At 49.0% G+C, this 21,949-nt stretch overlaps 1 protein-coding gene and 1 long non-coding RNA gene across 2 annotated transcripts; both read left to right on the top strand.

The window, feature by feature from the left end:
• The first annotated feature begins 4,885 nt into the window (after positions 1–4,885).
• On the top strand, positions 4,886–5,660 carry LOC136540454 (uncharacterized). The gene is made up of 3 exons (XR_010779956.1): positions 4,886–5,020; positions 5,125–5,251; positions 5,471–5,660. It is a non-coding gene; the product is annotated as an uncharacterized lncRNA (long non-coding RNA).
• Positions 5,661–17,694: 12,034 nt separating this feature from the next.
• Positions 17,695–20,733, top strand: LOC136537373 (uncharacterized). Its single transcript, XM_066529364.1, has 2 exons — positions 17,695–18,165; positions 20,671–20,733. Exons 1-2 carry the CDS (start codon positions 17,695–17,697, stop codon positions 20,731–20,733), a joined length of 534 nt encoding a protein of 177 aa, XP_066385461.1.
• Positions 20,734–21,949: the final 1,216 nt, after the last annotated feature.

The following is a 21,949-nucleotide window of genomic DNA, read 5'->3' as shown; positions in this document are numbered from 1 at the left end:
AGCGTCTTAGGGCGCGTTTGGTTTCCCGGATGCAGCCCAACCAGGCTCCTCGCGTGCAGCTAGCGCATGATTGGTTGGCTGCGCTAGCCATTGGGCCTGTCCCAGGCCATGCAAAACGGACGCCCGAAGCTGGCTCTGTGGATACGAGAAATTTCCTCGTTTCTATCGGGCCAGGCTGCCGTGGTGCAGCGCACGTGAGCGTGAGGTACCGAATGAGAGAGCAGTGGTGCGTCTCTCTGTGACTTGGCTAGATAGAAACGATAACCAAACCAGAGAAGCTGCATGTGCTAAGCCTGGCCGGCCAGAGCCAGGACGTTAGAATACGAGCCAGGCTTCATTCATCCGGAGACCAAACGCGCCCTTAGTTTCGCCGAGGAGAAAAGCCGTGCCGTTCAGAGTCTATTGCTTCAGCCTCTCTTTCACAGGTGGATTGGATCCGATCCAAGTTGAGGACAGACAGCAGTACCTAGTCCTTTTACGACACAACTTCTTTTATAGCTAACCGGATTAGCCCAGGCATGCATGACTAGCAGATTTCAATGCACAGAAAAGTGCTCAGGTTCAGATTGACAGGACGATACGCATGATGAGTATATACACATTCTTTTAGTATTTTATAAAACGAAATACAAAAGTATTCAGGTATATACACGCACACACATTCTTTTCACATTTCACCGACAGGATCTAGCTGCAGCACCAAACAGGCCCGGCCCCCGCAAATGCTTTTCTGATGTATATTGTTGTCTCAAGGAGGAAAAGTAACCACTGTAGCACGTAGGAGTTGTACGAAACTTGTGCTACATCTTTGTCCATGATCCAGGTCGATGGCTTTTCTAAACAGTCTCACTTTAATTTTGCCAAATTCTTGTGTACTCCTCTCTTAAGCACCACTCCATTAAAAGGTACTACAATTATGGCCATTCAAATTAAAATACGAAATCTTTGTGTGGTTTCTGAGCTGATGCAGCTCCTCTCTCGGTTTAGCTTCCGCGTTGTCTGGTATCCCCAGCATGGTTCGGAAAATTGTTACCTGTTTAGCTTTATAGAAAAGCTGGGTTTACCCTCGTAAAAAAAACATTCTTGTCCATCTAACTATTCAGCCTGTTCGCTTTGGTTTCAGCCAGCCCAAACCAGCCAGCCAACGGTGTTCTTCTCTCACAATAAATCAGCACCAGTCAGCCTAAACCAGCCTAGAAACCAACCAGCGAAAAGGCCGATTGTCGAGTGCCCGACTTTATATTTAGCCACGCATCTCTCTAAAATCAGAAATCTTGTACCACAAAATTACTGATACAAAACAAATTTGACCATCTAGCTAGTTTCATAGATGGCTTTATATCTTTCTGAAAATAATAGAGATTGGTTTATTTCCCAAAAAAATTCATAACTAATCCATCTTCAATAAAAAATATGGAACCAGTACCAAAATATTTCTAAATGTATAGCCTTATGTTGATGCTCTATTTGGAGTTATTGGTATTTTATTTGTTCCTATTACTAGTGAATTATTACTCGTAGTTATTTTCTTTACTTATTTATATCATCACCTTGCAACATATTATACCAGATATAGACAGACCTAGAGAATTCATAACAGACTAAAAGTAAACAGAGCATGTAGAAGACAACACCAACCTGACAGGTTCCATGCTCCACACCACATGTAGATCATAGTTAGCTACTGCAACTAGTATGTTATAATCTTAAAAAATGATTTGGTTAATTCAAACGACATATTATTTGGGACTCTATTTTGAGTATGGATTATCTTGTTTGATTTCTAGGTTTAATACAACACAAGGTGATATTTTAAAGAAATAAAATAGGCATGACTACAAGTAATAAAACATTAGGAACAACTACAAATAAGACCCAATAACTTCAAATCTAGACGCAATGTACATATTATATTTTTAGTAAAAATAATGGTTTTATATTTTTATAATTTGAAATGAAGTATTTATTATTTTAAAATATAATTAATTATTTTTTTATCAAAAACACAAAGCCAGCTTTGGAACCAACTAGATGGTCAAATTATCTGATATCAAAGATTTCTGATTTTGAAGATACATGATAAAAAAACAAACATAAACAATAGTTGAATGGCCATAAATGGTTATTTTTTGTAGTGCTTGTCGGGTACCATAAGAAGGGGTCCCCTAAGCAACAACCGAAAAAATCGCTTAGACCCCGTCAAAACCAAAGCCAAGAGACAAACTATTGGCTAACCCCCGGCCTTGTCCGAGGCCACCAACCCTCCGCCTTGCTCGAGACCTCGCACGAAAGGCCTCGGACGGCCTACCGAATCTCCGCCTCGCTCGAGGCCTCGCGCGAGAGGCCTCGGACGATCTACCGATTTTTCACCTCGCTCGAGGCCTCGCACGAAAAGCCTCGGACGGGAAACCAATTCTCCGTCTCGCCCGAGGCCCCGCGCGTAAAGCCTCGGATGAGATGCCGATTCTCCGTCTCGCTCGAGGCCGGCTCGGCAATAACCCCATCGCCTCTGCCTTGATCGATCTCCCCAACAGAGCGTCGTGTCCAATTAATGCGACCAACCACTCCCGCGACGTCAGACGGACGACGGCTCGACACAGCAGAGCAGCCGACGAGACGAGAAGTCGCATCAGCACCATACCGTCTAGGACAGGACAGGGGTTACCGGCCGCTGTGCTCGGTACTGTGCCCATGATCGGTGCCAGTACTGCACTGTGCTACCTAACCCCTGCTCTAGGAACAACGCGGCGTGCGGAGTCAAGTCCGGGTTACTATAGCCTCGGAATCAGTGTATAGGACCAACTGCTCCCTCCACGCCTCGGCAGTCAACTTCAGGGTCTCGGCAACCTCGGGATTCGCGCCCGCCGAGCCCTCCCAAGACGGCTCGGCCTCGGCACCAACTGATCCTCGGCTCTTCACGCGGTCAACACACAACAACCAGCACGTCGCTCGCCAGGCCCTGCGTCAAGCTATCACTGGAGCTCCCACGTCGCATAGGATCGGATGTGACCGGCGCGTTGCTCCAGCACTTCAAGGGCAGGACCACTCCATCAACCATGCCGCCACAGTAACAGGCTACAGGGCTCGGACATGTCGCCTCTGTTCGCACGACGCCACGTAGCTAACACATGTATCACCTCTGTCCCCCCTTCAACTATAAAAGGGAGGGACTGGGGCCGTTTCTGAGGAGAACGAGGGGCGCACGAGATAGACGAACACGTATAGGAAGAGGACAGACTTACTCTCACGCTCGCACACACTCAGGCATAGACGAGTTCATGAGGTAGACGAACACACGCCCGATACTCTGTAACGCGCACGTTTCCCCGCTGCCTGAGATCAACATCTCAAGCATTCCACGCTGCTCCACGCAGAGACCTGGGACTAGCTCCCTCTCTCGCCCTGCTTGTAATCCCCTACTACAAGCACCTCGGTGCAAGGAATACAAGATCGATCTCTTAGACTGGACGTAGGGCACCTATTGCCTGAACCAGTATAAACCTTGTGTCTCTTTGCATCACCATCCAGGATTAGGGCCACGCAGTACATTTTCACTAGTTGGTTGAGGGCCCGTCGGTCCAAAACACCGACAATGCTGATGTTAAATTCATATTTATTTTCTTCTATGAACAGCACCATCATGACACTAGGTCAACATAGGCAAAGCGTGGTGATTGGAAGGCTCAAATCTTAAGATGGTTTTGAATGAACATTTAAAAATAATGCCATTAGAATTAAATCTAAAGGTTATCTCATAGTAGCATAATTTGATAATGCTTGGCACATAGTACAACAAAAACAACTTATAATCCAAATCTATTATCTTAATATTTGGCCAACAGAAAAGCCACTATGTTCGTCGAGAGAGCCTATAAATTATGAGATTAATCGAAAAAAAACAAACTCACAATGTTGGATTTTTATGATGATTGAACGCTTAGATTAAATCAAAGAAGACATGCCTAATATAATCATGAGATTAATAAAAAAAGAAAAAAATGATGTTGGATTTATGATGATCTAACGTCTTATATTAATCAAAGTGTCCATGCCTAATACAATTACGAGATTAATTAAAAAAAAGGAAATATATAAAATTATTTAAAATACTTTAAATAAAAAATATAGATGAAATAACTTGTAATTAAAAAAAAACTAGCTATTGACGCTGTTTGCCCGAACTATACTGCTAGTGTAAGAGTGAGTACATCCACAATGCTCAGTATACAGCACCAGCCAGAGTAAAAAACTCGAAGCTACATCCATCTGCTACCGCGTATCGGGCATACGGGTACGACATGTGCGACTTTGCGACAGCTGCAGGTGGGCGTCGCATGCAATACCTACTCCCTCCGTCCCAAAAGTTTTGCAACTGTAGGACTCGAGGAGCAAATCAAGGTGAGTATAAAAATAAGAGTAAAATACACCGGAGGTCCATTAACTTTCGGTGAAATGTCATCTAGGTCCATTAACTTTAAAAGTGCATGTTTGGGTCCATTAACTTTCGTTCTGTGTCATCTAGGTCCATCAACTTTGACTCATGCATTTTTGGTCCATGAACTTTTAAAATGGTTCACTGCAGGTCCACGCATGCATGCACGCACGTTGACTTTTTGCGCCGGTGGAGGCATGCCTGCACTCGCCGCCGTCGCTCGTCTGCCGGGCATGCATGTGTGTTTCGTGCTCGAATCATCATCATCAGGGCAGGTATGTGCATGCATGACGATGCTGGGCGGCGGCGGCTGGTTGCTCGGTCCCTCAGGGCCAGCCGTAGAGCTCGTACCTCTTGCGAAATCCAAGACGTTGAGGATACTGGAGGCGAAGAGGAGCGGGAAAGGAATGTTGTCGCTGCGACAGGTGACTGGCGGCTGGTTGGCTCAAGAGTCGGACGATCTGACCCCGGAAGACATCACCTTCACAAAAATGTCAGAGAGGACTCCTGGGTGCAGTGAGCTTTCGGACGCGAAATTCGCGTGCCTCTGCGTCACACGTCAAGAGCAACGCTATTGTGATCGCCAAGGTCAGTAGTGCACGCATGCATACCTTTTAGGTTATGTGGGGAGCGCGATATAGCTAGCTGTACAGTCTATTAATTCTGTGCCTGATGATGGCTGGTCTCTGCAGAACAATTGCATGCTGGGCATGGGCAGTGGCCAACCGAACCGACGGGAGAGCCTGAGGATTGCTTTCAAGAAGGCAGGGGAGGATGCCATGGGAGCTGCTTTGGCCAGCGATGCCTTCTTCCCGTTTGGTAAGGGAAAAAGAAACCAAAAAGTGCTGGCTTAAAAATTGGAATTGAAGCATTTATCGAGTACTAGTTGATTTCGATCAATTTTTATCTTGTTCCTGAACCGTACGTAGAAGCAAGCAATCACATGGTTCTAGATGCAACAAAGAACACTAAAAACAGCGTTTGTTATTTACTCCTATTAGCTAATTAATGTGTTGTTGAACCGGAATGATGATGCAGCTTGGAACGATGCGGTGGAGGAGGCGTGCCAGAGCGGCATCGCTGATCGCGGAGCCCGGCGGCAGCATCCGGGACCAGGACGCCGTGGACTGCTGCAACAAGTACGGGGTGGCCCTCGTCTTCACCGGCGTCCGGCACTTCAGACACTGAAGGTCACTGAAGAAGCCGCCGCCGCGTCGTCGACACTACTTACTGCACAAACTCGGCAAGCCGGCAGTGGCACGCGTCCGGCACTACTGATGACTACTGAGTGATGAAGCGCCGCTCTGTTTTACCCTGACCTGATGCGCATGCAGCCCGTGCGGGCAGCCACGTGCACATGCACGGCCGCCGGAGCTCGCCACGCGGTGCCGATGAAGGCGTGCGGGTAGATGGAGCAGTAGCGGGACCGCCACCCCTTGATGTGCATCCGGTACCCCGTCACCACGTCCTCCGTCACCGTGCCATACACCCACCCGATGTCGCTGCCCCACCCGGTCTTCTTCTCGTATGCCGCCGTGCACACCGCCACGGCCTCGGTGATGGTCGCCTCGTCGGACACGATGGCGGCGGCCTCGTCTGCGTCCACGAACGGCGACGGGTGGGACGCTCTCGGGATGGTGTCCACGAACGCGTCCGACTTGCCGTACGACTTCTTCGGTAAGGGCAGGAAGCCGTGCTTGCCTTTCGCCACGGCGGCCTTGGTGGTGAGCTCCAGCCCACGTTGATCCTCGACGGGTCGAAGCAGTAGAGCGTGATGCGGCGGAACATGCACCCGGTGCCGACGTAGATGGGGCCCTGCATGCCGTCCAGCGCCCGGAGCGTGCCGTCGAAGAAGATGCGGTTGTGGTTGGCGTACAGGTCCGTGGGGTCCACGCCCTCGAACCGCTGTGGGAACTGCACGAACGCCACCGTGTCGCTGTCGCGGCCGAGCATGAAGCAGATGCCCGTGCGCAGCGCCTGCGAGTTGTTGATGTAGTGGTCGCAGTCCAGGTTGAGGATGAAGGGCGAGTTGGAGATCACGGCGGAGCAGCGTTCAGCTCGTTCATGGCGCCCGCCTTCTTCTCGTGGTTGAACCCGGGCCGCTTCTCATGGGAGACGTACACCAGCATGGGCTTCTCACGGCCTTCTTCTCAATGTGTAATTACAGTAGTAATTAGTTACTCCTCTCCTACAGTACTTGGGTGAAGGTGAAAGCGAAACTGGCGGCGAGTGCAGGCATGGCTCCACCGACGCAAAAAGTCAACGTGCGTGTATGCATGCGTGGACCTGCAGTGAACCATTTTAAAAGTTCATGGACCAAAAATGCATGAGTCAAAGTTGATGGACCTAGATGACACAAAACGAAAGTTAATGGACCCAAACATGCAGTTTCAAAGTTGATGGACCTAAATGACATTTCACCGAAAGTTAATGGACCTCCAGTGTATTTTACTCTAAAAATATCCTTTTTGCCCCTATATAAAGGTTTATGATGCACTGACGATTCTGAATTCAAATCATTACAAGTCCCAGCAGGCGCATGGCATCAGTTCAAACGAGGGGCTGGGAGGGAGTCCTCGTGGTGAAGCTGTGCATGGTGCGCCTGTGCGGCCGATTTTTTATTTTTATTACTAGTGCGACGAGTGTTCGAGAGACATGGGCAGCAGTATAGTGTTGTGTGGGTCCCACATGATGTGATAGTCAACCATGACAGTGACTGCTCCCTCCGTCCGAGTTTAATTGCACGTCTGGAGTTTAATTTTTTTCCCAAATTAATCGATCACGTTGGACTGAACATGATAGACACGTGCAGCAGCCGGAACCAACAGAGCAGTGCAGCACTAGATTTTTATTATTTTATTTCCTCTTTTCATGTACGGTCAAGGATGGCATATTAAAAAACAACAAGAAAACCCAATAAGTCTCTCGATCGTTCTCGTCCACTCGTTCATCTGTTCCCCACCAAGCCTCATCTGTGCAAGCGGACGCCTCGGTCCGTCCCCTTTACTCTCTCTCCCCTTCGCACACCCCCGCACCAACAACAAGATCGATCTTTCCCTTCTCTGCAAGATCTCTCCCACCTACGTAGGCATGGCTGCAGACGGCAGGATGCGCCGCCGTAGAAGGTGGATGCGTGGAGGTAGCAAGATGATGAGCTTGTCCCGGCGCCGTGGGAATAGGGGCTTGGCGAGGACACGGACACCGCCTCGACACAGGGGCTCGGCTCCGGCCGGCGGGAGCCACGGCAACACGGGTGCGCGCGAGCGGAAAGAGCTCGTCCTCGTTGGCATGGAAGACGGAGGTGAGGCCCGACATCGATGGTGGCAGGCGGCCTCGACGCCCCATGGTGGCCAGGGGGCCGGAGCCGACACGCCGCCAGCGGCTAGAGAAAAAGAAAGCTATGCGAGAGCGCGAGGGAGTGGTGTGACCATGTGGTGGGACGGGTTAGGGGAAGGAGGGGCTGATATTTACAGGGGCATTTTTTGTAATTTCACATACACCTTGGTTAGCGTGTCCGGTCCTAGACGTGCAAATAATGTGGGATGGAGGGAGTATATGTATGCAAATTTTTTTGGGAAAATTTTGAATTGAGTAAAATACACCGGAGGTCCATTAACTTTCGGTGAAATGTCATTTAGGTCCATCAACTTTGAAACTGCATGTTTGGGTCCATTAACTTTCGTTTTGTGTCATCTAGGTCCATCAACTTTGACTCATGCATTTTTGGTCCATGAACTTTTAAAATGGTTCACTGCAGGTCCACGCATGCATACACGCACGTTGACTTTTTGCGTCGGTGGAGCCATGCCTGCACTCGCCGCCAGTTTCGCTTTCACCTTCACCCAAGTACTGTAGGAGAGGAGTAGCTAATTACTACTGTAATTACACATTGAGAAGAAGGCCGTGAGAAGCCCATGCTGGTGTACGTCTCCCATGAGAAGCGGCCCGGGTTCAACCACGAGAAGAAGGCGGGCGCCATGAATGAGCTGAACGCTGCTCCGCCGTGATCTCCAACTCGCCCTTCATCCTCAACCTGGACTGCGACCACTACATCAACAACTCGCAGGCGCTGCGCACGGGCATCTGCTTCATGCTCGGCCGCGACAGCGACACGGTGGCGTTCGTGCAGTTCCCACAACAGTTCGAGGGCGTGGACCCCACGGACCTGTACGCCAACCACAACCGCATCTTCTTCGACGGCACGCTCCGGGCGCTGGATGGCATGCAGGGCCCCATCTACGTCGGCACCGGGTGCATGTTCCGCCGCATCACGCTCTACGGCTTCGACCCGCCGAGGATCAACGTGGGCTGGAGCTCACCACCAAGGCCGCCGTGGCGAAAGGCAAGCACGGCTTCCTGCCCTTACCGAAGAAGTCGTACGGCAAGTCGGACGCATTCGTGGACACCATCCCGAGAGCGTCCCACCCGTCGCCGTTCGTGGACGCAGACGAGGCCGCCGCCATCGTGTCCGACAAGGCGACCATCACCGAGGCCGTGGCGGTGTGCACGGCGGCGTACGAGAAGAAGACCGGGTGGGGCAGCGACATTGGGTGGGTGTACGGCACGGTGACGGAGGACGTGGTGACGGGGTACCGGATGCACATCAAGGGGTGGCGGTCCCGCTACTGCTCCATCTACCCGCACGCCTTCATCGGCACCGCGTGGCGAGCTTCGGCGGCCGTGCATGTGCACGTGGCTGCCCGCACGGGCTGCATGCGCGTCAGGTCAGGGTAAAACAGAGCGGTGCATCATCACTCAGTAGTCATCAGTAGTGCCGGACGCGTGCCACTACCGACTTGCCGAGTTTGTGCAGTAAGTAGTGTCGACGACGCGGCGGCGGCTTCTTCAGTGACCTTCAGTGTCTGAAGTGCCGGACGCCGGTGAAGACGAGGGCCACCCCGTACTTGTTGCAGCAGTCCACGGCGTCCTGGTCCCGGATGCTGCCGCCGGGCTCCGCGATCAGCGATGCCGCTCTGGCACGCCTCCTCCACCGCATCGTTCCAAGCTGCATCATCATTCCGGTTCAACAACACATTAATTAGCTAATAGGAGTAAATAACAAACGCTGTTTTTAGTGTTCTTTGTTGCATCCAGAACCATGTGATTGCTTGCTTCTACGTACGGTTCAGGAACAAGATAAAAATTGATCGAAATCAACTAGTACTCGATAAATGCTTCAATTCCAATTTTTAAGCCAGCACTTTTTGGTTTCTTTTTCCCTTACCAAACGGGAAGAAGGCATCGCTGGCCAAAGCAGCTCCCATGGCATCATCCCCTGCCTTCTTGAAAGCAATCCTCAGGTTCTCCCGCCGGTTTGGTTGGCCACTGCCCATGCCCAGCATGCAATTGTTCTGCAGAGACCAGCCATCATCAGGCACAGAATCAATAGACTGTACAGCTAGCTATATCGCGCTCCCCACATAACCTAAAAGGTATGCATGCGTGCACTACTGACCTTAGCGATCACAATAGCGTTGCTCTTGACGTGTGACGCAGAGGCACGCGAATTTCGTGTCCGAAAGCTCACTGCACCCAGGAGTCCTCTCTGACATTTTTGTGAAGGTGATGTCTTCCGGGGTCAGATCGTCCGACTCTTGAGCCAACCAGCCGCCAGTCACCTGTCGCAGCGACAGCATTCCTTTCCCGCTCCTCTTCTCCTCCAGTATCCTCAACGTCTTGGATTTCGCAAGAGGTACGAGCTCTACGGCTGGCCCTGAGGGACCGAGCAACCAGCCGCCGCCGCCCAGCATCGTCATGCATGCACATACCTGCCCTGATGATGATGATTCGAGCACGAAACACACATGCATGCCCGGCAGACGAGCGACGGCGGCGAGTGCAGGCATGCCTCCACCGACACAAAAAGTCAACGTGCGTGCATGCATGCGTGGACCTGCAGTGAACCATTTTAAAAGTTCATGGACCAAAAATGCATGAGTCAAAGTTGATGGACCTAGATGACACAAAACGAAAGTTAATGGACCCAAACATGCACTTTTAAAGTTAATGGACCTAGATGACATTTCACCGAAAGTTAATGGACCTCCGGTGTATTTTACTCTTTTGAATTCTACGATTGCAAATTTTACTGGACAGAGCGAGTACGATGCAATGCAAGCCCGGCCTCGATCGGAACAGTAGCGGCGATCAAAGCGAGACGCAGGCGAAGGACGAGCGCTGCCATGTACTAGTACGTGCTGCATGCGTTGCATCGCTGGAGACCACCCGCAGTATAAAACCGGGCACATGCATGCAGGTTAGCACGCAGATGCCTGCCGCCCAGCGGGAGCCGCTGGACGTCTGGACCAGAACAGTTGTGCGTGATTTAATAGGCGTACATATGTCGACGCGTCGACCACATAACGTCGAGGTGCGCCCGGCGCCATGGCTTTCCCTTTTCAATTCCACACCTTCGGTCAGCCATGCATGCTGGTTCAACCTCACTACATCAATAAGTCACTAGCTACTAGTAGCTAACTAGCTAGTGCCATTTAGCAACATAAGCACCACCACCGTCGCCACGAAGATAGGCTACCAACCGCACAAGTAATCTATCTACAGGGATGTTGCACGGTTGCAGGTATAAACTGTGCAGTAACTTGCACTGCTTGATTCTGATTAGGCTGACGAGCCATTTATGTGTCCACTCTCTCTGTTCTCTCTCGCTTGATACAGATGCGTCGATCCATATGAGTGTCAGGGTGTGGCCCTGTGGGATCTAGCTAGACACAGTGTCTGCAGCGAGCACCTGACACGGGACAGTTAGGCCGCCAGCGCGGGCGGCAGGGCGAGCTGAGCTAGCCGTCGAGCGAGCGAGGACGACGACACGGCGCGGCCGGCCCGCGGGCTGCCTGCTGCCCGCAGCCCGCCTGCACGCGCACGGCGGTCAGGCGTAATTGAATGGCTCCACATGCGTGCAAGAGGCGACGACGGCACCTAATGCCCCATGCAGCCGGGCCGGCCATGCCATACGTGCATTATCGCCACATTAAACTTGCACGTGCGACATCGTACGGCCCACATGGACTGATTCGCTGGCTGGACAGCGCGCTCCCACTCCGATGGGCCATTTTCTTTGTTGCGTTGCATGCATGCGTCGCACGTACACTACAGTGCGCGGACAGTGGCGCCAGTGGTGGTGCGTGCAAGTACGTCCAGACTACGTGCGTACTTACACGTGGAGGGACACTCGGTACAGTCATATGTGCATGTAACGGGCCGGGCCTGCATGTGCGAGGGTTGGCAGCGTACCATCTTCACACGTCGCCCTCAGGCGTCATATAAAAGGTCCCAATAAAACCAATTGGCTAAACTAGCCCATCAACTCGTCCTTCTTCACCACGGGCTAGAATCTATGTTACATACAGTAAACTAGAAATATAATTCGTGCTAGCATTTTTTTACTATATATAACAACTAGTTTTTTCTTACTTAAAAGAACATATATTTTGTTAGCAATATTGTTTCTTTGTTTGATTGTCTAGCCGTCTCTTTATGTTTTTGTAATAATTTGAAATATTTTTTCTTACTAAATTGACGGTCAGAGATCTCTGATTTTTGTAATAATAATTTGATTTTTTTATTGCGCATTTCATGATATAGTGGATGATGTGCGTGGACATGACATCACACTAGTATGGCTCTATGAAATTAAAAGAGGGGTGAGCGAGCTCAGCTGGTTAGGTTGCTTATTCAAGGTGGATTGTAAATTAAGTTCTGGACTTGATGTGGGTGCATATTTTTAAAAATTTCTCACATTATTTAACCCGGCTAGACAACGGTGTCCCTTGGCAGTGCGGCATATCTAGTGACCTCCTCAATCTTTAGAATTGTCATTCCCTAGAGAGAGAGAGAGAGAGAACACGCATGAGCATGAGATAAACTTGGGAATGTTGCGTAACAAGAGGAAGAGGTGAACTAGGGTACCTTAATTGTTTAGTTTTCTTGTGGTGAAACTTGTTCATCCAGGTTAAAGTTTTCGACTTAATGCGGGTGCTCGTATTTTTATGGATTTGTTCATGAATTCGACACTGTATTGTTTTAGTTGTAGAAAACATGTCCGTCGATGGTGAGACGTATGTGGTGACTTTATTAATCTCGAAAACTAAGATATGTTGGCTCAATCTTTAAAGGTGCTCATAGAGGCACTTTAGATGCCACGTTGAGGAGAGGGAGGTCAAGAAAACTTTGAGCTAGGGGGAAGAGAAGAGCTAAGCTTTTTGTGTGTTCCAATGCATGACAAACACAACTACTCTCTCTCTCTCTCTCTCTCTCTCTCTCTCTCTCTCTCTCTCTCTCTTAACATGAGAGAAAATATATGAACAAATAGCACTTCACAGTGTTCGGCTGCACTTTAAGCCGGCTTGTTCGGCTTATTTTTTCAGCCGGAACAGTGTTTTCTTTCTCACAACATTCCATTATAAACAATGTTTTCCAGCATGAACAGTAAATAATCCAGCTCAGCCGAACACTCCCCACGGGGACATATAGAATGAGATAGCATTTATTGGTCAGTATGCAACTCTTACCGTTGAAGGTGCCCTCAAGGTAGTGATCAATGTGATAGGGGTGAAAGTCTGTGCATGTATATCAATGTCTAAGCTTGTACTATCTGATTCGGAGGAAAACAGGTGGTAGAAGAATCAGATGGAGATCCAATCGCGACTTTGACTAGAGAGCCGAAATGGATTACTCTCCCAATTGGCTTCCCTGACTTGTCAAGCCAGCGAGGCCGGCATGGTTTCGCAAGATATTCGCTGCCCCGTAGCTTGCGAGTTGCAACGTGAATTGACTATATGAATCTCATCATGGTCTGGTGCTGCTTTGCCGGGCTTGTTGCCGACTTGCCGTCATGCAAATAATGATTATGTTTATATACAGCCATAGGAGGTCGGCCGCGACCGCGATTCTAGCTAGCCCAATAATCCGGGTACGGTGCACGTATGAATGTATTGCACATTAATTCTATTCTTTTCTCATGGGCTCGATCCGCACATGAACGAGTCGCGTCGTCGTCATCTTTCATGCAGGCTCATCAGCTTTTCTTCGATCTGAAGGTAATGATCGGTTAGCTGATGTTGTTCGGACAGTGTGTGCTTCCGGCATACCACTCGACAAACCGGCAGATAACAAGCGAAACAGCAAGGGGATCGGTGAGGCTGCAATGGATCAGGTGGTCCTCCAATCCTAAGAATATATTTGGATACCAGGAGCAAGCTGTTGCTAGATAGCTAAAAATATTCAAACCTGGCCCTGGCCTATCTAATAAGTGGGTTAATTTTTTTTAGCTAAGTCTTCAACTAGTTGTTATCCAACTAGCTAAGTCAACTCTAGTTAATTTAGACTAATTTTTACACCTAACTAGTAGTAACTAGCTAGCCCTAACTAATAAGCTAAGGACCTGTTTGGCAGGGCTCCTCTCTGGCTCCGGCTCCGGCTCCTCCAGAGAAGCCCTGCCAAACGTTTTTTTTTTGGAAGAGCCGTTTTTCAGTAAAAAAAAACAGAGGAGCCGGAGGAGCCCCTTAGGAGGAGCCGTGCCAAACAAGTCCTAAATAACCGATTCACCCGGATCAGCACGCCTCGCACGCGTTTATGCTTTACTGTGCAGGTACCCTGCGTTGGATATGGTACTATACAGGAGTAGCTGGGTGAGGTAATAAATAAGTTGCAGCGAGGCATTCATAACATGAATATTAAAACGTGCAGTGGCTTCATGCATGGGGTTTCTGATCTGAGATTGGCAGGTGCCACGATCGACGCATGGCGTGTCGATGTACTAGTACTGCGTACTGTACTATGCAAGCTCCTGTACATAATCTGAAGACAAATCTGAGATCGAGCTTAGTTACATCGTATATCCGGAGAACGTATGTACGCCGTTCGCTACATGCATAATTGGCCTGATAGACTTTGCAGCACAAAAAAAAAAAAAAATCTCGAAGATATTTGGTCAATAGCTAGCACTGTCAAGTGTCAAGCTTTAATATATATAATAACATGCTTGCTGCTGGTATATATAAGATATATATAGTTCGCATGGCAGCTGTTGAGACCAAAGTTTCATGTGGACTTGTTTGTATCAGGCCGGTTCTTTGGAAAATATCTCCAGGTCTCAATCAAATAATGCTATCTCGATCGGTCGACAGGCGAGGGAGGCGAGACGATATCCATACAGTTACATGCGTGGTCCTCTCGCTGTCGCCAAATTCTCATTCCGCTAGCTCACGTTCTGGACGCTTCCTACGTATGGTTGCTGCTTCGGTTACGTACACATATCTGCCCGGCCGTACGCATACATCCATCCAGCACAGAGAAACGATCGATCGAGAGCCCCTTTTTGTGCGCGCGCGCCAGCCGGGAGGAATGAATTGAAGATATGCTCTCGCTCGCTCTACTTGCATGATGAAAACTAAAGGCATGCAGGCAGGCAGGCATAGGCATGTATAGCTGGCTGGCTGGCTGTAACGGTCTAGGGACCAGGGCGTGCATGCATTGCATACATGCATGCACACAGACCAGACACAGCACCATACGATCGATCGAGTACCTGCGATGGATCATATCGGATGGGCAACTTGTTGGGATCGGCATGAGTGCTCGATCGGCCGGCCTGATGAGCTGAGCTGATGGATCGCGCGCGCAGACGGCCAGCCGTGCAGTGCTAACGGTTTCCATGTGCGCGCGCGATTTATTCGGCCATGCGGGGCACTGCTGCTGGCAGGCACCGCGCATCTTGTCGCATCCATCGGAAAAAAGCTTCGGTCCGGACATATGAGATACGGATCATATACGTACGTATACGCTAGGTAGCTACCTCCGGCAGGTACGTACGCGCCGTCGTCGTTTACCGAGACTCCGAGAGGTAGGGATATGATCGCAGGTACGTACGACCGCTTGTCTAGATGATACTCACCAGATTTGTGTCGCCACTCGACACAGGGGGCCGGGGTGTACGCGCGCGCGCGCGATTACTGCCGCTGTGAGGTATCAGATATGCACGGCCGTATGTAATGGCTTGTTGTCGTGTACGGTGGAGTCATGTCGTGTACGCTGTGAGGTATCAGATGTAGGTCTTTTATTAACCTTTCATTTTAATAAAGACAAATTCTTATGTGGATTTTTTTTGATACACAACGGTTGAATGCTCTCAGCAGGGAACGTTTTCCAGGGAGGAAATAGTATAATTTTGATTGGTCTATTATAGTAGAGAAGAATGAAGGATGGGGCAATTAGTATAGTTGTATGTATGACTCAATTAGCAACAGATAGTACTTTTATATGTTGTAGTTTTCAAAAGTTAGGCGGCGAGTACTTTTGTATGAGTGTTTTCCGGATTATATATATGGTCATATACAATTGCGTCAAACTTAAACTATAGAAAAATTATCATCGTTCAGTTGTTTTCATGCACATCTCTAAAATAAAGCTGTGACGTTAGCACATGCACTGTACTATAATGGGTCCGGGGACAGCGGGGAGGGATCAGGAGGGGTTGCATTGTATAGCGTGGTGCTGATTAGGACATGCAAAACACGCTGGGAATACTAGTTTCGCCCTCGGCTCAGTCTATGTTTACGTTTGGAAGGCCGGGAATGTTTTTTGGAACCTGAACTGATTTGGATTCGAATACACATCCCATGCATTCTTTTTTTTTTTGGGGGGGGGGGGGGGGGGGGGGGGCGGAATCCACATCCCCTGCATTCAGACGCTCGTGTGAATTACTACAGTCTAGTCGAACGCTCTGAAAAATAGGCGATGAAACAAGCGAACGGGACTGTTACGGAGTTTGAACCGTGACTTTGTGCTTGTGGGTTCAGCTCAGAGGGTGCTCCGTTCTCTCTTTGATGAGAAAAACCTCATCGGCCCGGGAGGAGCTCAGATCGGCCGAATTTTTTACTATTTGGCCCTTTTTTCGAAAGTTTCTCTCAAATAGACTCCTGGCGGAAAGAATTCCAGAAATGGACCCTTGGCTCGGCGCCAGAGTGACTGGCGCCGAGCTCGGCGCCACGGTCACTGGCGCCGAGGTCCTGGGCACGGGAAAATGGCCTGCTAGGGGCTCGGCGCCAGAGTGACTGGCGCCGAGCTCGGCGCCATAGTGAATGGCGCCGAGACACCTGCATTTAACCCAGCCTGCACTTCTTCCCTGAGCTGAATTTTGGCTTTTTGCATATGTCTGTCCCACGGTAAAAATCAAATTTGACAATGTCCAAGTCATGGTAAAAATCTAGGCTTAACAAATTTCAGCATGTCCATCTCATGATAAATTTAGAGACTTAGCCAAAATTTTATATATCCATCTCACGGTAAATTTAGGGACTTAGCCAAAATTCTAAGTTGCCGGTGATTGTGAGGTAGGGTGAAGTGGCGAGAAAAAAACCCGAGACGGAGGAGAAATAAGAGGAAGAACGCTCGGGGAAGAAGTGCAGGCTGGGTTAAATGCAGGTGTCTCGGCGCCATTCACTATGGCACCGAGCCCCTGGCAGGCCATTTTCCCGTGCCCAGGACCTCGGCGCCAGTGACCGTGGCGCCGAGCTCGGCGCCAGTGACCGTGGCGCCGAGCTCGGCGCCAGTCACTCTGGCGCCGAGCCAAGGGTCCATTTCTGGAATTCTTTCCGCCAAGGGTCTATTTGAGAGAAACTTTCGAAAAAAGGGCCAAATAGTAAAAAATTCGGTCAGATCGGCAGAGGCCTAAGCCCAAGACGAAGGGAACAGCTAGCAGGCCCAGAAGGCTCAGCCTTGGCCTCTCCAAATACTCAGCGCGTCGCAGTCGTAGTCCTGGGCCGTGGCGGCGCCAACTTATGAAACCCGTTTATTTTATAACGCTTGCTCAAAAAAATTATAACAAAATAAATCGTATATAATCATGGACAATATACATGTACTACACCAAAATTTTCACACCTAAAAATTATGTTTGCGTCCTCTCAATTATTTTGGATTGCTCCGCACTGTTTTAAGAACAAATATTTATGCATTTGTAATATTTTGTTTTTTCAACGCCTAGGACACGCTTGACTACATACATACTCTTATGTCCCAAACTACGTTTTTATTGAAAAAAGTCTACGTAACCCCTAACCTTTGTCCCCGTATCTACCTTACCCCCTGAACTATGAAACCGCGTATTCAACAACCTAAACTTCTCCAAACCAGTCATTTAAGCCCCCCCTAGCGGTTTTGACTCCTGGTTTTGCCCGCTTGGAAGTACAAATTGGGTCACATTGACATGTTGGCGCTTGGGCCCACGCGTCATAGAAAGGGATATGCCTGCTAGTGCGGCTGCTCCCACGCCGCGCCGCGACGGCAGGACGCTGCCGCTGCCGCCGTCACCGCGGGGCCTCCCATTGCTGGGCCAACTGCGCGCGCACGGCCGGTGCTGCCACTCCGCCTGGGCCGCGTGCCCACCCCATTCATCCTCCGCTGCCGCCACCGAGGAGATGATGCATGCGCGCGACCTGGTGTTTGCGAGCCGACCCACGAGCGCCAATGCCAGAGTGCCTCCTCTGCATCCGCGACGTCGCATTTGCGCCCTACGGTTGAGTAGGGGCACCAGGCGCGTCACCGCATCGAGTCCTTCCGGCATGTCCTGGAGCAGGATCGAGGCCGCCACGACCGTCGATCTCAACGAGCTCCTCACCAAGTACGCCACCACCGTCATGTCACGCACCGCGCTCGGCGACGAGAGCGCGTGCAGGCTGCTCAACGATGGCGACTCTGGCCGTCGGCAGAGGAAGGTTATTATATATAATAATCGTGGTTGCTCATTTAAATATTCACTTTTATTCCTAAAGAAAGATATAATTTCAGTTTTATCTATACATGCATCTGTAGTAGTTGATCGATCTCTTTCGTGTATAATCAAAGCACGGGTGGCGCAGTGGGCACTCGGCCGGACATGTTCGCGGGAGGCACTGACACCACAACTACGGCGATGGCATGGGCCATGGCGGCACCCACGCCGCCACCGGCGCACCATGCACAGAGCGTAGGACGAGGTCCGAGCGGCGGCCAGCGGCTCAACCCACGGCGGCGGCGGCGTGAACGAGGACCATGTCGCCCAACTCGACTACCTCAAGGCTGCGGTGAAGGAGACGCTCCGACTGCACGCGTAGGTGCCGCAGCTGGTGCTCCGGGAGCTGCTGGCGGAAGCCGAGATCCTGGGCTACCACGTCCAGGCGCACCGCGCACATGCTCGCGCTGGTCAACGCCTGGGCCATCGGCCGAGACCTCGTGACGTTGGAGCGCGCCGAGGAGCTCCCCTATCTATGACGTGTGGGCCTGAGCGCCAACATGTCAATGTAAACCGGCTTGTATTGCCACGTCAACAAAACCAGAGTCAAAACCACTAGAAAGGGTTATATAGCTCGTTTGAGAAAGTTTAGGATGTTAAATACACGGTTTTATAGTTGAGGGAGTGAAGTAGAAAAAAAACGATAAAGGTAAGAGATTATATAGACTTTTCTGTTTTTTATTGTTAGACATCTTATTTGACCGTCGGAAATGATACGCCAAGGGTGCTCCTATTCGGACTGATCGCTCCATGTGCCCCGCCTGCATCGTCCGCGCCCTCGTCCACCTCACACGTTCGCGGGAGGGGAGGCAGGGGAGGCATGTGCCTGTGCCCCATCCACCTCACGCCGTCGGCAGGAAGGAGAGGCCTGCAACACCGCAGTTCCCCACTAGGTAGGCTGCGACCACCGACAACGCTGTATTTCAGATGTTTTTAGACATGTTGCAAGCCTATATTTTCAAGTGTTTCGGTTGTTTCATACGTACGTTTCATGTTTTCATCTGGTTGATGCATATGTTGTTAAGGCTATACACGCGTGTTTCAAGCGTATGTTCCAAATGTTTTAGATGTTTTCAGACTTATACGTTGTAAGTGTTTTATCTAGATGTTAACAATAGTAGATATAGATGTTGCACATGTTGTTATAGTTATACACACATGTTTCAAGTGTTTCATCAATTTTTAGACGTATGCTGCAACTATTTTATATAGATATTGCATATATTGAAAATAGCTATGTTGCAAATGTATGTTTTGAATGTTTTATTTGTTTTCAAGCGTATGTTGCAATTGTTTTCATCTAAGTGTTGCAAAAGTATATCTGAATATAGGTGCGGCGGAAGCCTAAGCTCTCAGTGGTCCAGCTGGATGGGTGCGGGCGGGGATGGGATGCCGTGGCATATCAACTGGGATGTGGAGCAAGATGGGCGCGGCGCATCAGGTCAGGATGGGACATGGGCCTCCATGCTACGTGCGTTGAGTGTAGGCGAAGGAAGCTTCTTCGTTCAAATGGATGCTGCCTCCGAAGCGGGAGGGGATGCGGGGCATGCGTTCGGCGTGGGTGTGGGCGTGTGCTGGGCGCAGGCACGGGAGCAGCGTCCGGACAGACGCAATGTCCGGACGTCTAGACGCTCATCGCTCCGTTTAATTGTTCATCTTATTCAAATTTTTTATATAAACATTATTTATTTTGTTATGACTTATTTTGTCATTAGGCATACTTTAATAATGACTTATTTATTTTATTATTTACGCACAAAATGCCTAAGATAAATGGTCAAACATGATATGTAAAAGTGAAAAACATCATCAATTATTTGATGGAGTACGCTTCATTGTTTTGGATTGCTATGCATGATTTTCTTGACAAGAATTTGTGCACAAAAATAAAAACACTTAGAATATGCTGCTTTCTTATGATGATAACAGGACGGTAAGTTAATAAGTAATTTGTTAGGGTCTCATTGATAGAGCACTACTCCTACCTCTAGCTCCGCTACGCTTTTTTTTTATCGTGTACAACTTGGACCGTACATAATCCACACAATTCACATTTACACCACACTTATACACACGTGTGTGCGTCCGTACACACACAAAGAAGAGATTGAGAGGTACATCGTCTCTAGTGCGTGGGAAACATACAGTACCACCGAACATGCACGCGTACGTGTACCCTAAAATTTATAGAAAAAATCTAGAAAAATATGCGATCGAATCCTGATGAGTAGCGTCCTACTAAACAGCCTACCACTGAACCACAAGCCCATTCACAGCTCCGCTGCTCTTGGATGGAATGATTCTGACGGGGAAGTAGCGTGGGGAGCTGGTGAAAATGGTTATAGCAGAGATTAATGGAGACTAGTGGAACGTTATTTTAAAAAAAATCCCAATACGAATGGTTAACTGATTTTCATTAGTATGTGTGTGAATTTTTATTATTTATTAGGTTATTAGCAAGAACGATCGTCAAGGGAAAGCTGCTTTTTCAGCGCTGTCAAACGGCTCATAATCTGGCCAGTGGCATAGAGTATGTAAACTAGAAGAAGTCTGGAACTGGGCATACAAAATTGCTGCCGCCCCGTCGGCGTCGATTTTTTTTCAGTTTTTTTTTAAAAGATTTTCACAAATACGTCCCTAATAGTATCCTTTTAAAAAATAAATTCTAACCTCGGCGCCGTGACAATTGGTGCCGAGCTTACACGTCTCGGTGTCAATTGCTTTGGCGTTGAGGTCCATGGCCATTTTCTTTATGTCGTTGACGTGGCTGCTTGCGTGGCGCGGATGTGGCATGAGCTCGACGCCGTGGATCTTGGCGCCGAGCTCGGTGTCAATTACTACGGCGCCGAGCTATAGAAATTGATAAATTTTAATTTTTACCATGACTTGGATATTGAGAAATATGACTAACTCTAGATTTTTTATAGTGACCTGTCGTTTGATCACTTAAAACAGTCTAGAAATAATTAAGATAAAAAATGATCTAGGATTTATGTTCATGAACTAGCCTAAAAATGTTTCTAAGTGTTGGATCAACAGTTAACTCTTTTTTCATGATGCTACTTTGGCCAGGGTAAAACTATAGTTTCTTTTCTAGATATGAAGTTTGACCTTTAATAGAAGTTGTAGTTTGAGTTGAGTACAACAAACTTTGCTTTTGGACCTAAACCTAAATCAGTCTTTAACATGGCCGAATTATGATGTTGTTTTGGCCCCTCTAAATCTTTTTAATTTCCTTATCGCCGTTAATGAATTGACATGTTTGCGACATTTTATCTTCTAAATTTGTATATTTTCAATAGTTGCCTGTAAGTTTGTGGTCCAAACAATTTCAAGGACCTCAAGTCGTAACCCAGCGAACTTTCGCTCATCAATTTTCATAGCTCGGCGCCATAGTAATTGGCACCGAGCTCGGCGCCAAGATCTACGGCGCCGAGCTCATGCCACGTTCGCGCCACGCAAGCAGCTACGTCAACGACACGAAAAAAATGACCCTGGACCTCGGCGTCAATTGTCACGGTGCCAAAGTCAGGGTCTATTTTTTGAAATGATACCGACGTATTTGTGAAAATCTTTCCAAAAAAAAGGACTGAAAAAAAAAACTGGGCCGTCCGCGCTAGCACGCACCGAACCACGCAGTCGCTACCGCCCACGACAAACAAATCAGGCAATACGGACATCTTGCATTTGTTGCCGTTCCTCCGACGGCGGCAGGGCGAGACGGCGAC

This window comes from Miscanthus floridulus, chromosome 2 (assembly GCF_019320115.1).
Source record: "Miscanthus floridulus cultivar M001 chromosome 2, ASM1932011v1, whole genome shotgun sequence".
Taxonomy (NCBI): domain Eukaryota; kingdom Viridiplantae; phylum Streptophyta; class Magnoliopsida; order Poales; family Poaceae; genus Miscanthus; species Miscanthus floridulus.
The sequence above is the reverse complement of the archived record's forward strand: the minus strand, read 5'-3'. Positions and strand labels throughout refer to the sequence as shown.

Excerpts from the sequence above, each read along its gene's own strand:
- LOC136537373 (XM_066529364.1), top strand. The coding sequence starts at position 17,695 with ATGCCTGCTAGTGCGGCTGCTCCCACGCCGCGCCGCGACGGCAGGACG. Across the intron at positions 18,166-20,670 it reads CTGGCCGTCGGCAGAGGAAG|GTTATTAGCAAGAACGATCG; the intron begins GTTATTATATAT and ends ATTATTTATTAG.